At 38.9% G+C, this 17,047-nt stretch overlaps 1 protein-coding gene across 1 annotated transcript; it reads left to right on the top strand.

The window, feature by feature from the left end:
• Positions 1-3,269: 3,269 nt before the first annotated feature.
• Positions 3,270-6,483, top strand: NPVF (neuropeptide VF precursor; the record flags this gene model as incomplete). Its single annotated transcript, XM_084281600.1, has 3 exons — positions 3,270-3,410; positions 5,170-5,556; positions 6,442-6,483. The coding sequence occupies 3 exons, from the start codon at positions 3,270-3,272 to the stop codon at positions 6,481-6,483; spliced, it is 570 nt and encodes a 189-aa protein (XP_084137726.1).
• Positions 6,484-17,047: the final 10,564 nt, after the last annotated feature.

The raw sequence follows: 17,047 nt of genomic DNA, 5'->3' as shown, positions 1-17,047 counted from the left end.
CTCTTTTCTCACATAAGCTCCTAATTAGCTTACTAATAACATTCTCATGTTTTAACAATTTAATGGCCTCCTGCCACATAAGAAATGGGCAGAATCTTTCACACCTTCTCCACCTGAGAAAACCTGCTTCCTTTTCACTTCTAGCTCTGTTAATGGTATTTCCCTCTCCCCTGGGAAAGGGGATATTTTCCCACACACGGTGTCAGGCAGGTTCACCGCAGATACTGGTAGCAAAGCACCTGGACAGGTCCTCACACACAGCTCACCTCACACAGCTATGCTTCCAGATGTTACCCCTTCTGGCTCCCACTGTCATCTGGTTCATTCTATAGTCTCAGTCCTACTGGAGGAATGGGTGACACAGCAAACTATAGTGTCTGGAAGTCTAGTGGTCCTTATCTTAGGGATGGGATTATTCCTGATTCCTGAACTCATCCCTCAGAATTCAGAGAGAACACAAGAGAGGAAATGCAGGCTCACCATTTATCCGGAACAAATGTGAAAATTATGGCAGGTGGACTAGCACTGAAGCCAAGCTGAAAGAGAAGCATTTCACAGGAATTACCAGGTAAAACCAGTCACACAGTCTGTCTGGTCCATTGTTTACTGCTCTCTCATGGTAACATGCCAGATGCTTCACTAGAAAGTACAAAAGTCTGGTAGTAGGCATTGTGTAGCATGTCCCAAGCCCCATCATGTTATCACAGAATCACAGAACGGTTGAGGTTGGAAGGAACCTCTGTAGGTCATCAGGTCTAATGCTCCTACTCAAGCAGGACCACCTCAAGCAGGTTGCACAAGGAATATGTCCAGAAGATATATCCTCTTCCCAAGAAGGCTTCAAATTCCCTCTAAAACTGCTTACTCTTATCATCTTCAAGGAGACACACCCAACACTTTTGATTGTCATCCTACCCTAGAAGTTCCCCAGTAACAGGAGGAGCTTACTGTTCCTTGTGCTATTGGATAAGGATTAAAGTGTGGGAAAGGAAAAGATGTCATTTCTCGTAAGAAGATCAGTCCTTGGAATTATTTTTTTTTTCACTTTAAGTGGCTCTAGTACAGAGTTTAGGAGGTATGGTTAGTGTTTCCTGTTATGTCGGTCAAATTACAGTAACAGTCATGTCAGAGAAGTTTCCAACACTTGACCTGCAGTCCAAAGGGAGGTTTGAGTATCTTTTTAGCTCTAATACAAAGCAGTTTAAGGCCTCTAGGATCTTAACCTCAGAGAAGCTAAAACAGAAATTACTCCATGCATGTCACACAGCTTTAAACCCATGAAAACAGCCAACTTAATTCTAAAATGAGGTTATTCAGAAATGCTTCAGCTTTACAGTGCAGTAAATGCTATCAACTTGTCTAGAGTCCAGTTTTCCAGCATGAATATTTATCATGAGCAGATTTCTCATTATGCAGCTGATTTTAAGTATTAGCATATGAGATTTAGGCAGTTTTTAAGAATTTAAGAATAACAAATGGAAGAGCCACACAATATGTTTTCTTATGGCAGCTTGGCTCACCAGCCTATCTAGCAAACAACTCAGTATGCGCCTTAATTTCATTTAACATGGAGCCTTCATTTAACATGGAGCCTGAATCACCTTCTGGGATAGAGCATGCACAGGCAGTCCAGTGCCTTCACTGCATGCAGCAAAGTGGCAGATGCCCTTTTAAAAACTACTGTTGGAAATTTTGCCCTAAGAATATAAATCTAATAAAAACTTTGAAATTTCTAAAACCTTAAGTGATGGACAGGGTTTTAAATACACATTCCTAATTCAGTTTGAATGCAAATTAACATGTTTAATCTAGAGCAGAGACACTATATATATATCAATAGATCTCATTCATGTATAATGTCTCTTATGTCTCTCTTGGGATACTCTGTCAAGGGTGGAGAGGCCTTGCAGAGAGTTCTTGACAAATTAGAGGGCTGGGCAATCACCAACAACATGAAGTTTAATAAGAAAACTGCCAGATTCTGCACTTGGGAAGGGGCAACCCTGGCTATACGTACAGTCTGGAGGATGAGAGGCTGGAAAGCAGCCCCACAAAAAGGAATCTGGGGTTTCTGGTCAATGGCAAGTTAAATGTGAGCCTGCAGTGTGCCCTGGCAGCCAGGAGGGCCAACCGTACCCTGGGGTGCATCAGGCACAGCACTGCCAGCCATGTGAGGGAAGGGATTGTCCTGCTCTGCTTTGTGCTGGTGCAACCTCACCTTGAGCACTGCGTCTGGTTTGGGGCATCACAGTACAAAACGGACATAAAACTATTACAGAGTGTTCAAAGGAGGGCTACAAAGACAGTGAAGGGTCTGGAGGGCAAGACATATAAGAACCAAGGCTGAGGTCCCTTGGTTTGTCCAGCCCAGAGCAGAGCAGGCTGAGGGGAGGCCTCATGGCGGCCTGCAGCTCCCTCACGAGGGGAGCGGAGGGGCAGGCGCTGAGCTCTGCTCTCTGGGGACAGAGACAGGACCCGAGGGAACAGCATGGAGCTGGAACACGGGAGGGTCAGGATGGGTGTTAGGAAAGGCTCTGCACCCAGAGGGTGGTCGGGCACTGGGACAGGCTCCCCAAGGCATTGGTCATGGCACCGAGCCTGCTGGAGTTCAGGAAGCATTTGGACAATGCTCTCAGACATATGGCCTGATTTTTGGGTGGTCCTGTGCAGACCCAGGAGTTGGACCTGATGATCCTTGTGGGTCCCTTCCAACTCAGGATAGTCTGTAATTTGATGATTATATAACCTTATCAACTACGTCAATATATAGCACTTGTTTTCAATGGGCCAAATGCCCCCAGTTGTACACATCTAAAAATGAGAATCATATAGTTCAAAAGGACCACTGAAGCAGAAGAATGCATACATGGAGAAAGCTTCTTTTCATAGTCTTTCTGAGGACACTGAAACAAAAGAAAGAAGGTGTTTTTGTCTACAAATAGAGATAGAACATTGTGGCTGTTTTAAGTCTCTCCTGTCATGGCTCTCAAATTTAGCTAATTAAGACATATTTCATGCAAAGAAAATAATTGTAAAGTCAGCGTGTCCCTAACAAGTAGCTATGTTGATTAAAAAGGTTCACACAAAAAAATTCCCAACATTCTTCAAGCATATTCAAATTACTTCATTAATTAATATTAAGGATTGAAGCTTTTGAGATTGATGTCATAGGAAATGATGCCTTTTTGTTTACTGATGATATAAAATGATGGCAGTTTGCTTTTCTGTACAGATTCTGAGCTTTCTAACTGAGCTCAATTTGAGAAAAAATGGAAGTCATTTCAACCCAAAAGTTTATTCTACTTGCTTTAGTTACAGTGGTCTTTCTAACATCGAGTAGTATGTGCCTAGATGAACTGATGAAGTCCAGTCTGCAGAGCAGAGAAGATGATGATGATAAATATTACAAGGTAAGATTTGTATTACTAAGAGAGTATTTGGGGGAACTGTGGGTCAAATCTTGAGTACTTTGAATTTTTTGACAATGGCTCTCCTAACCTCATAGCACAGTATTTGACATTACAGCACTAGCAGTATGAAAGAGGCTTGTTGACAAAATTTTCAGGAAATTCATTTGCTCTGACACACATACTGTGTAAATCAATTCGTGTTTCAATTTTCTTGCAATACAGCCTTGCGATTAGGTTGAGACTTTTTTCTGAAATGTTTCTTACTTACACAGTGGGGCCTCAATTAACATTCCTGTCAGGCATTTTATGCACATAATATAACAAATACATTATTAATCCAGAATTAATAAAGGCATGCTTGTAATACTCAAAGAATAATGATAAACAGAGAACATTATAAATCTAATATAGTTAATGTTCCTAAATTCTGCTCTGGAAATTGACTATAAAAATATCTTTGCAGGGTTGCACATTTATTATATCTCAATGGATGCCAAATCAAATTTGCACAGCTCATCTGTATTTTTTTTTCTTGTCTGCCCTGCAAATGCTCCCTGGGAAGTGAGAGCCAACTTCTCTTTTTGTCTTATTGTCATTGGTGTAATAAAGATCCCTCAAAGCAAAATACACCTTTAATTATTTTAGTGAAATCTCCTGGTCTTCAGATCTCTCTTCAGGTTCACAGGTGCAATGAGAGCCATAGTTTATTTGACATTTTAATCATGAAGTATGAACTAGAGTGGTTCATTCCTTGGTGGTGGGGAAACCACCAAATGTGGATAAGAAACTGAAATTAGGATTAGTGGCATTTGTGCTACTAATTGTGCTACTACTTTAATTGAAGTAGAAAATCATATTTGTACATGTTTGCTGCTAAGGCAGAGAAATTTATTTTTGTCACAAAAATCAGAATGAGTGATTTTCAATACACCCAGGGAAAGAACATGATATATAGGAAAGGGTCAGGTTGATATAGTTATTTTGCAGGTAAAAGCTGCACTTTACATCATAAGACAAGTAACATACTGAGCTCAGTTCTTTATTGTAGCCACAGAAGTTAGATTTTGTGCTGGTTGGCTCTGACAGCCCAGGAGCAACTCATGTTTCTTGTATGCTAGTGGAGGGTTAAAGCAACTTAAAGTTCAGGACAACCTCTGTGCTACAAGGCCAGAAGAGGTTTGAGATGGACTTGACCCATATACTTTCCATTTGTTTTGCATGGCCATTAGCATGTTGGGTCAAAAGCACCCACCCAGTGCTTAGGAAGAAATGAGACACACCTCCAGGTGGCTTGGCCCATCTTCCTGTTCATCTGGACCAGATGAGTAAGAGGTTATATCTGTATCAAGTCACTAAATATAGCCAGCATCTTCTACCCAAGATCTTCTTCTCCTTCAGACAGTGATATTAGCAAATGTGGACATGACAACAATACCTGTCCACACAAAACTGATGGCAGAGTTAACAACACCTATGCCCAGAAATATTTCCAATTGACTCCATTTGAACAGTTGCAGAAGCTGATGTGAACTTGCAGTCAGAGAACTGAAAAGGTATGCAGAACAATGTCTCCAAATGAAGTAATCCACACTAGAATGGAGTTCAACAAATAGTCTAGAAAGCATTAGATAACAGAAAAAGAGAAAAAGAATGATACACAGAAGCTTTCCAGAGAGATGATAAAATGAATCCTTTGTCTGACTAGTAGCTGAAATAATACGCTATACAGATGCTAGTATCATTTTTACTTTTTCTTCAGATTAAAGACAATGCCTTGGAAGAAAAACAGAGGAGCCTGAATTTTGAAGAAATGAAAGACTGGGGATCAAAAAACATCATTAAAATGAACACTCCTACATTAAACAAAGTGCCAAATTCAGTTGCTAATTTACCTCTTAGGTTTGGAAGAAACTATCCAGAAGAAAGAAGCATTAAACCAATTGCTAATATGCCTCTGAGATTTGGAAGAGCTTTTGGAGGGAATCTACCTAGGCATGCTCCAAATTTATCACAGAGGCTTGGGAGATCTCCACTTGTTAGAAGTTCCATTCAATCACTTCTAAATTTGCCACAGAGATTTGGGAAGTCACTGCCTGTCAGTCTGTCTCAAGGTGTCCAGGAATCTGAACCAGGTAACAATAAGCAAGTATTCAAGCCATGTATTAAAATTATTAAATCACAAGTTAATAATGATCAAACACAACCAGCCTTCCTCTAGGAATATTCTCTAAGCATTTCAATATGAGACCAATTTGCCAAAAGAAAGATTTGCAGTTCATGAAATCAAAAAGCCTCATCACAAGAACTAGTAGAGAATCTCTATGAAATCTTTGCTAATGAGAAAGTGCCACATAGTCAAAGCCAAAAAGCTCATATGAGATTAGGTTTGGCAACGCTTTTTTAGATCAGGTTTCATTTTGAAAAGTTTAAAGCTTTGGTGAAAAAGGCTCAGAATCATTAAAATATCCCATTTCAGCACTATAAAATGACCAAAGAAAATTACCTAAAAATTACTCTTTCATTTTCTAAATTTATGCAAATTAGAGTAAAAAAAAAAAATAATCAAAACTCCATTGCAGCTTTTTGAAATGGTAAGAACAACTTTTTTTTTTTTCCTGATCCAAACCTATTTTTTTTTTCAGATTGTCTTTCTGAGGTAATGTTTCAGATTTTGATTTTTCATTCCAAGTTAAGATGAGAAGTTTTTTTGATGTCTCAAATTTTTTTTCAAGTTAGGAAAAATATTTTCTGTCCTTTCTAAGAATAATTTTAAACAGTTCTTCAATAACAGTCCTTCTTCTCATATCCACTGTTTTAAATCTGAACTGCCTATTTGTTTTGGAACCACGTTTCAGTTGGCTACCCCTGACTTGCATCTGTCATATGCATAAAGTGGAAGTTTAGGCCAGGAAAGATACCTGATACTATCAAAAGCCAATATTCTTTACTATTTAATTGGATTTCTTTTATTCTTTACTCACCATCTAACCTGACTATTATAGATTTTGTTTTATTTTTCTGATATTTTTAGGGATATGAATTTGATACATTAATATCGGAATCAGAAGAGTAAAAGTGAAAGACTTGGAGAAGATGCAATGTGTATTCAAAACTAAAGGTCATAAGAAGAAAACATATATGAGAACTGAAATGCAAACCTGTCTTCATGTTATAATGTATGTATTCTGTATAAATGATTGATGTATAAGGGAATGATTGTAGTGAGTGTTGTACTAGTTTACTTCAGTGGCAGTACAGTATAAATTCTATTTACTTCTGTGCAACTGATATCTTGTTGGTTGTAAAAAGTAATTTCAAAACAATAGCTATATAACGGAAAGCATTTTAAGCAAAATTAAAAGAAACATAGTAAAAATAAAGAAGCATGGTACAAATAAAAAGAATCCTACCGTGTGAATAACAAACAGATGCAGGACCAAAACTACTGGTACCTTTTTGTCTTATGTAGCTGAAGAAAATCAAGTGAAATGTAGAGAAAGCATTTTTCCTGTTGTTTATGAGTCCTGCAAGATATAAATCTGAAAGGCGACTAGTCAGGAAAAAAACAAGCTTCTTGGACCCCCACAGAGGAATAACATCTAACCAAAGTCATACTGTAATGCAATTACCTTGTTTTTTATATGTGAGATAATGTCCTCCCTAATGACCTACAAGATCTGCCCTGTGGGTGTCCTGATTCCTCTATTAATATGAACAACATTACAGTTACCAGATACACATGCAGAAGGGGCTCCTCCATTATAAGCCCATATTTCCATTTCATATTTCTTATCAAAACATTCTCTTCTAAGTGGAATATTGTTTCTTTAGGCTTCCTCCAAAATTTCAGTAAGTTTTCAGTAAGTTTTGAAAAGAAAATGAATTCATACCCATTAAAGGGAAGTCAAATCTATTGGAGTACACCCAAGATCTGTGGGATTCTTCCTTCTAGTCCCCAGAAGCCTCACTAACCTGATGTCAGGTCCAGCCAGTGGTGGCACTGGGCATCCCCAAGAAAACACAGAACACGTACACACAGTATATACAGCCACAGCTGACTACCAACAGACCAGACAGCGATGCCTTTACAGACACCACATACACACCAACAGGACTCACACAAACTTACAAATGGCCTGATCCTGTTCGTACTCATAGGTTAATCAAATTCAGTGCTTTCTAGCAGATCTGTGAACTGAATCTCCCTCCAGCAGCTGTTCCAGACCTGTGGTCGCTCCAGCAGCTGGTTCACAGACCCCTGGTCCCTCCGGTGTCCATGAGCACATTCATACAGGAAAACATACAGATATTAACATGAGGATAGGACAAACCACGACAATCAGGCACAAGACATGACATGACCAGACAAGCACAGCAGATTGCTTGCATGAAGCCAAATTCCTTTATCCTCCCTCTTCTCCGTTTTCCCACGCATGTTCTTACCCCATCTATCTTGACCCCTCCCCTTGACTATCTTTGGCTCTCCCCTAAACCGTCCCCAAATAAGTTCATCACTTTCCCACATCCCTTTAAAATACCCCCTAGTAAGTTTTATGTGATCCCACAAGCCCTTTCAAAAACCCCATCTTAAGTTTGCTTTTTCCCATGAGATCCATGATAACCAGCTACAAGGCTCTGGCTGAACCTCCACGAGGCGTTGAGTGGTTCTTTAAGGCCCCATCAATCAATGATCTAAAAGTTCTGCTCTTTGTTACTGTTTTGCTATCTCCTCTTCCTCAGGGTTTAGATACTGAGGGTTTAATTTATTACTTCTCCAGCCTTTTATGCTGCATAACCAGTAACCAGATATCCTTACATTCCACATATCTTTAGAAGACACCTCTCCCCCCCACCAAAAAAAAAAAATAAAAAAAAAAAATCAGATAAATTCATAGTTGGGACAGAGCCTGAGCTTTGCTATTCCTCTACAAAGTTATTACAGCTACCTGAAAGACAATACTAATCAACTGGTGGCTGATTAATCTAATTCAATCCAAATTACTGAAACTGCAGTCCTGAGAATATCTAGTCTCAATATTCATGCAGACTTGAAACATCAAAGAGAGGGAGAACCAACAAGATTATGAAAGGAATTCAGCCTTTTGAAAGTAGAGGCCCAAACCAATCTTTAGGCTTGTCTCCGAGTCTCAGTGAGAGAGTCTCAATGAGTATTGGTGAAACATCAGTTTTGCAGCATGACACGTTGACACTTGGGCACTGCTGCCAGGTCCATGCTGAAGGATACTGGTTAACACATCGTCTGTATGGGGGAAAATCCAGGCCCCAGCCTATGAAGTAGAAGTTTTGTCATTGCCTGCCACCAGGACAGGACATTATTCTTTCTGTAATCAATAAAACTGGAATTTCTTAGTGATTTACAGACAAATGAACAGCAGAAGGAAATTCCCTGAACTTTGTGTTCTGGTCCTGCAAACCTCACTGCATATCATGCGAACTGAGAGCAAACAAGATTTGTGAGAATCCCTGAGCAGCAATGGGAGCTGCTTTTTTAAGGCACATATCACCTAGCAACAGGGAAGGGGTACACGTCAAATGGCATTAATGATGGCTGCTATGGGATGAAAGCAGAAGCCCAAACATTGGCCCAGCAGCAAGTACAATTAGGTTGCCCTCTTATTGCAAGCTCCACAGCATGGACACAGGAGATGGCTGTTGATTTATTTTCCCTCAGCAGAGGAAGAGGTAGGTGAAAAGTACATAAAGGAGGAATTATGCTACGCTGTGCAAAATTTCTGTTTGGTTTGAGAGCGTGTGAGCCAAGAAAACAATCACTGGATAGTGCAATGGGAAGCAAAGGGGTACAACAGGCAACATACATTGCTATAGCTATTACTCACCAGATTATTTATTATCCAAATACAGATATTATTCATGAATTGGGAAAAAGCAAGGAAAGGACTAAAGTAAATCAAGTGACAGACTATCAAGGCTTACCGGCATGAATTCTAGTAGGGTTCAGGAGCTCCCAGCTTTCCCTGCCATACACACAATATTTATGTCTGTTATTAAAGCCTCCATGCAAAAACAACACTGGGCTTATTTTAGATTCTGACTTAAGCTTATAGAGAGGACAGCTGACAATCTACTGATTAATTTAAAAGTCTGAGGGCTCATCATGCGGTTAATTGCAATAAATCATTTGGACAGATGTAGTGGAATGTAAAGAGACACTGTTTTACTCTCAGAAGGAGCTGAAGACTTGGGCATCTGGCATTACAAACTCCTATTTCTCTGACAATTTTCCTTCACAGGGGCAGGAAATCAGTCTCTTGCATTTCCAAAGACCTAAGGAGCCAGGCTAGGCTGGTCAGTGGAACTGAGACCATTTTTGTCTTTATACTAAGAATCTGGCACGCAGGTACATGATCAGTTTGAATGGCTCTGATTGCAGGCTCTTGGCAGTAGGAGCAGCCCTGTGTCTCTCCACCCTGTGACCATAATATCCTGCCACATCTCTAGTGCCAGTATTAGCCATCATGAAACTGCATGGATGGAAACTAACCCTACAAAGTCACCCATGTTTTGTTTTTAGCTAGCTCAGCTTGCATTGACCTATAATCACCAGTGGCAATCCAAAGGAAAGGGGAAGGTTGAGCTTAACACAGGCAATTTTTCAATCTTAGTTTCGCTTCAACTGCTTTTGCAACTGCCCACTGCATTTTCTTCAAAAGATGACAAGTGTGATGGCCTTGATCCAAGTGCTTACAAAATGACAGGCTACTAGAAATTTCCAGACACTGAACAAGACATTTTGAAAATTACCCCCTCTTGAAAAGTAACCATTAACAGGAGTTGGAAATGTTTTCATTATTGACAGCCATTAAATTACATCTAGCACAGATGCATGGGCATCCATAGATAGCCAATTTGCACTTGTGCTGCTCACCTGAGGATGTGAACTATAGAGGTGCCTCAGAATATTTATGAAAAAAATCTGTACCATTAGCAAGGGGAAAAGAGGCTTACAGGATCCTTATGTGTGTTTTAACTCAAAGAACCATGGACCGTGTAAAATTTTTTTTTCTTCTTTTCATATCTGTGCATATGAATCCTATGAAGTAATTAGCTAGAAGTTCAGTCGAATGGCCATAGGAAAGCATGACAAAAATGTTCAAAATTACAGGAAGAGCTACATAGACCACTCCTTCTTGGGCAGTGAAATAAATGATTGACGGGAAAAAATAAAGTCCTGTAAAATCATGACTCATACATAGAAGAATAGAAAACTTTTTTTTTTTTTTTTTTTTTTTTCTGACAACACAAGAAATAAGTGAATCGAAAGAAATTATGAGTGAGAAGCTTTAACCTAAACTAAAGGAAGAGCTTTTGCAAACAGAACACAAATATGATGGACTTCATTGTCATGGAATGCTGTGCACTGCCGATATCTGCCACAGGTTTCTGCCAGAGATACGTTGCTTGGCTCGGAGAAACTTCTGTCTTGACCAGTAAGGCCATTCTGGTTTTGGAAACAGCCTGACAGTAGCTCCTGAATAAGCTTTTGCCTGAGTTGGAAACCCAACCTATTGATATATCCAGTTCTGATGCAATCAGCCTTACCTTTTGGCAGGATCTGAGCATAAACCCTGCCTTTTTAGAGCTGCTGTCAGGTAAGGGTCTGGGTAATCTCATAAGAAGTTTTGCCTGGTACTACTGCATTCAAATCCTAAATCAGCAGTATCTTCCTTATTGAGATGAGTCTTCCAAAAATGCATTAAGTTTCTCAGCGGGAAAAGCAGCAGTACCTGGAACCAGTTGATGACACTCTAATACAGCTAATAAATGAACTTCAACAGGACTTAAGTGAAGGAACAAACTCTTTTGATGTCAACAAAATCTGAAGAGTGAGCTGGACTTCAATTTTTCTTCTAAAAATCTAGCAGAAATACTTATCAAACTAAGAATTTTGATTCTCTTCCATAGTATCAAAGAGAATATCTTGCTTTTCCTAAGAACAGCTCCTATCTGTTAGTGCTATTCAAATCCCATTCTTGCTTTTCAGGGAATTTAGGTCTTGGTAATATAGGAATTTGGCATTACTCAAGGGTATATGTTGCCTAAAGCAGCAAAATTATGAAATGGTAGATAGAAAATTGTAGAATATTCATACACTAGGATTTTCAGGATTACCTATAACAAAGGGAAAGCATACAGGAATTGAAATGTGCACAGAATCATAAAGGTGGCAGCTTTAGATTCTTGTTTCTTTCTGTTGTAGAGTAACAAAAAAAGACAGTATTTTTTGTTATCAGAATGTGGAATAGAATCAAATATCTGCAGGAGGATGTTTACATGATGACTGGTATCAGCCACATTCTTCTGCCTTACCTGGAACCATATTCAATTAAAATAGAAGTCAGTTTATGGTTCAACAAAGTTGAAAGCAAAGCATAATATCAGACACTTCCTGCTTTAATTTTTCTCAGATTTCCTTCACTTCAGGCAGGTATGGGGGGTTGATCTTACATATATGGCTAGAGACAGCCAATAACTAAACAAGGAACATTACCAATCCTTTCAATTACTGCTTCACATTCTACCTATTGCAAAACATGTATTCTCTTTTTCCTCAAATATATTTATATATCAAATTATTATCAAATATATATATTATACCTCAGACATAATGATTAAATAAATGGTTAAATATGAAAAACAGGAGTTAAATTTTATACACTGTATATCAGACGAGAGATGCATAAACATGCACAGTGCAATATATATATTGTAGGGCACATTAAGTCATTGTATCTGACTGCAAATACCACATTTATGCTTATACAGGTAAAAAGTGATAGATGAGCAGTGGTTCAAAACCAGAGGCAACTACAAGGCATATCCTAACTCAAATCTCTGCTTGGGTTTTGACCCTTAGTTCCTAAAACCACCCTACCTCACATCAAAGAGAACACATTAAATTACTTTGCATCACTGAGATTCAAAGTATACAACAGGTCAACTTATATCTCTGAGGAGCTTTATTCTGATTTTTTTCAGCTGAAAACAAATAGATTTACAATTTGTGGAGATGCTGAACAGAGCCAGTATTTTCTGATGAGCTCCATGTGCTGTTGATTCCCAGCAGGGCTTAGCTGGTCTGTTTGCATGAATTTGTGAAGCAGAACAGAGAGGAACTTTGTAAAATCAGCTGCTTCTCTTAGCTGTTCAAGTCTGTGAGTACCTAAAGTACATCTGCATCTTGAGGTAATAAAATTACATTATAGGCCCAAAATGGAGAATTTTATTTATAAAAGAACGGAGAAGAACTTTCCCTGAACCCTGCTGTTGAAGAGAGAGGATCAAATTAAAAATAAAAACATATGTTGGGTGCTGTGCTTGTCTTTGAATGTGGTTACCTTTTTGACTAAGTGCCTAGTTGCCCTTAGAGATCATCATCAATTCTGAGAGGTGCAAGTTTGCTCTGTCTCTCCAGAGGCATTTCAAATGAAATGGTACATCCTAATTCAGCAGCTTATTTTTTCAGCAGCTAGGAATGAAAAGGCAGCAATTTAATTTAGATGCCTACAAAAAAAAATAATTAAATAACAGGGAAGGTACACCTGGGTGCCTATCGTGCTTTTATACAGGCCTCACATATGGCTTGAAATAGGAAAGTGTGAATGCAGCTGTTTCTGAATTGTTTTTGAACTAGAAATGTCAGTTGTGTGTGAAAAAAGCAGGTGGGGGGAAAGAAAAGACCACTGTCAGAAGATGCTTCCCCCACTGGCTCAGCCACTGCTGCTTGCTTCCCCAAGCTCCATACCAGGAGACATTTCCTAACAAATCTGTGCTTAAACTTATTTATACACCACATGAATTTATGCATCCCCAAGGGTAGCTTGGAGGGTTGCAGAGTCCACCTCCATTTGAAATTTATAACCAGTGGTAAATAGTTTCTGGGTCTCATTTCCTTCTCATGCTAAGTGCAGCTGGTGCATGGTGGAACTGGCACAACAGCAGCACAGGCTGTGCTTGTGCACTAGTCCTCAGTGGGGATTTTCCTAATAACCTCAGAAATCTGAGAGATAAGGGTGTGGGAACTTGGGCTTGCTGTGAAAAGGGACAGGTAGGAGAAAGTCTGAAGGTAAAGTACAAAGTAATGGGCTTTTTTTTTTTCCATTTTCTGATACATGTGTTATTAAAACAGCAAAATACTCTCACTTCTTTAATTTAATCTTGACAGTGAATAATCTGTTCTGTTATTGTTTTGTATAATACTGTTCTCTTAAATAACTGTGATATAGGCTCTATATTTTTTTTCTGTTATGTCGGCTACAAAATTTTGTCTTCAGATCCTTACCACCTAGCATGCATTAGAGCTACCACTGCGCATTTATATGTACCTATTCTTAGTGTGTGTATTTGATCATCAGGAAAGCTGATAAGCAGCAGTAACAGCTCACTTTGGCTTTGAATGAAATTGTACAATTCACTCTATAAGCCTGTATTTGATAGCATTATACATACATGGAATACATGATAAACCTTAAACTGCACAGGGTCTTTGTAAAATATGGTCTTATCTTGTCCTCACTCTGGGATAAATCTAAAGGAACTCCACTGAGATTGGCTTATGTATTGATTGATTGACTTGACATGGAAACTTTGAGCATGATTTTTATAAATAAAGAATCGCTGAAGTGAAGAAGCTGCATATGTGGATATTTGATGTCTGTCAGGTGAACAGGCCAAAAGTGAGGCACAGATCCTTGGACTAAAATGGCCTTAGTGGCTAGGAAAGAAATTATTCATACATACTTCTTTTAACATGCAAGTCATATCTTCAGACTGTATTGTAAGGTAAAACTAAGAATATGGTATGTAATTCATTTGACAATCTACGTAGTCAACTTCTGTGCTCAAATAAAAGATATTAATAAGTACAGTGTATACAGAAGAACTTGCTTGGGGATACAAAACTTTGTTCTGTAAAGTAAAAGCAAAGCATTAGGAGCATCGAAATGCAGTGCAGGCATTTGAAATTCCCATCGTGACAAAACTGCAGCACAGGCTTGTGGCCACGAGAGGGCAGAGACAACATTCGTTTTACAGCACGGTTTTGGAGAGAATAATTTATCCGCTTAAAGAACCTGTGCTGTGGATTGCCTAAAAGCCTGCCGGAGGAGTCAGAAAATGTAAAGTACAAAGTTAGTTTTACAAAAGCTGTTTCACGAATTTTCAGCATTAACAAATTTTGGTCACACTGAACTTTAAACCTTTAAATAAATTGTTCTAGAACAACTAAAAAAAAAAAAATCACAACGGTATTTGATGTAAAGCCTGAAAAGAGCATTTCCTGAAGTGTGTATTAAACAATCAATATTATTCCTGCTTTATATCTTTTTCCTTTTAGCACTGACATAAGGATAACAATATACATCATTTCTCACTTCAATAAACAGCTTGCCTAGGCTCTTTTTGGATCTGGATGCATCTATAATTCACACAAAATCATGGCCATCAAAATCAGTGAGAAGTTCAGAGAATGGCATTGCAGTCCTCTTCACTTAAATGCTCATATCCCTCTGTTTTCCCTACCACAATCTGGGGGATAATGTGAATTAGAGAAATGACTTTCCTTCCTACCTCGCTGATCTGGCCTCATGTTTTCTCAGCCCACTGTCGTTTAGGTAACAGAAATGGAGATTTAACCACTCAGAAATGATCCTTCAATTTTCTGTTTCCTCTGGCTAAATTACATTACACCATATACAGTTTATTTAGAAGCATATTCAGTTTCAGTGTGGAGAGGTACTGCTTTAATAACTGCCTCTGCAAATCTTCATCTTTTCTGTATTAATCAATGGGAAGTTTGAAAGAGTTCTGACATCAGGTCATATATCTGCCAGAGTCAAACACAAATGACTATTTTATGTGTCTGTCAGAGCCATCAAGTGACTATCCTTTGGGAGCTGAATATTTTGCTTAAGAAGGCAGACTATGCCTCCAATTCAAGAGGTATCTTTTTGCAGGACTCCTTCTCTTTGCCCCCATCAAAGGGGTAGTTTTCTTTTTCCCACTTTCCACATAGCTTTCCCCAGCACAGGGACACCTTTGACAGGCCTTGATTGTAGGATTGTGGGAGCAAGTATTTAATAGGCCACTGAGGTAAGAAATAAAATCTGTGGGCAAGATCTGATGAGTCAAAGACAAGTAAAAATGGAAGGAACTCATGGGGAACTCATGACACAAAAGCTTCATATACTTACCTACACAGCTTAGTAAAGCTGTCAGCCTGTAACTTACATTTTTTGGACTGGTTTTAGATTGGGATCTCATCCATGTGTACAAATATCTGAAGGGAGGGTGCAAGGAAGGCAGAGCCAGACTCTTCACGTGGTGTCCAGTGATGGGTCAAGAGGCAGTGGGTGCAAACTAAAACATGAGAGGCTCCATTAAAACATCAGGAAATATTTTTTTACTGTGAGGATGATGGAGCACTGGCACAGGTTGCCCACAGAGCCTGTGGAAATTCTCTCCTTGGAGATATTCTAAAGATGTCTGGACATGGTCCTGGACAGCCTGCTCTGGGTGACTCTGCTTGAGCAGTTTGGTCAATATGACCTACAAAGGTCCCTTCCAACCTCATCATTCTGTGATTCTGTGTTCTTCTGGTATCCATCTTCCCTACTCTTTCATCACATCAGTGCAGAACAACCACTGTAGTCTGGTCAGGGGGAAATACAAAGAGGTATTATGGACCTTAGTCCCCCCAGACAATTTTTTCCCAAAGAAACTCACTAACCTGGAGATACAGGTGTGAGATGATCATATAGCAGAGATACATCCAGATTCTTGGCAGGCAGTGATAGATTTACATGTGGGGAGATCTCTTCTGTGTTAGGATTTGGAGGGTACAAGTGATGACCTAAGACTTTTGCTCCCAAGTCAGCACATCCTCTATAATAACAAATAATGAATGTCATTCCCGTGGTATCTTAAAACCACAACTCCAAATCTTCCATGGTATTTTTGGAAGGAAATAATAGCATTTTTCAACTGTAGAGTAATTAATTAAATGAAGGAAAAGATTCTTCTGAGCCTTTCCATACATTTGGCTCTAGACTAAGATGAAGCTTGAAAATGAAACACTGAAAATATTATTTTTTGGAATATATTGAACTTGTGAACCCTGGGAATTACTGACAGAGCTATAGCACTTGTACGTGGCACAAACATTAAAGTATAGTTCACTTTAATGTGATGGCCAAGTCACCCGTGTTAAAAACAAACCAGTGGTCCAAAACCATAATAAACCAATTACCAGCTCTCCTGGATGATAACACAACAGTCCATTTAATCCGTATTCAGAAAAGCTATTTATGTATTATCACTTGCCAAAAGACTTGCTTCCAGCTTTCTTCCTACTGCTTTTCCAAGAAAAGTAGGATCTCCAGCTAATTTTACCCTGCTTGGTGAAAGATAAAACATAACAAAAACATTCTCTTCAAACGCATCCATTTATTTTGACATTAATTCATCTCAAACAAAAACCACATTGAGAGGAAAGAAAAGGTCAGCAGAATACAGTAAAACAGATCAAAATCTATCACTGTGTCTGTCAAACATGTAGGCAGAAACATCCAGCAAACCAACTAACCAGAATCCAAATTCCA

The sequence above is a fragment of the Netta rufina genome (genome assembly GCF_964035555.1).
Source record: "Netta rufina genome assembly, chromosome: 2".
NCBI classification, from domain to species: domain Eukaryota; kingdom Metazoa; phylum Chordata; class Aves; order Anseriformes; family Anatidae; genus Netta; species Netta rufina.
This window is presented reverse-complemented; position numbering and strand designations above follow the sequence as displayed.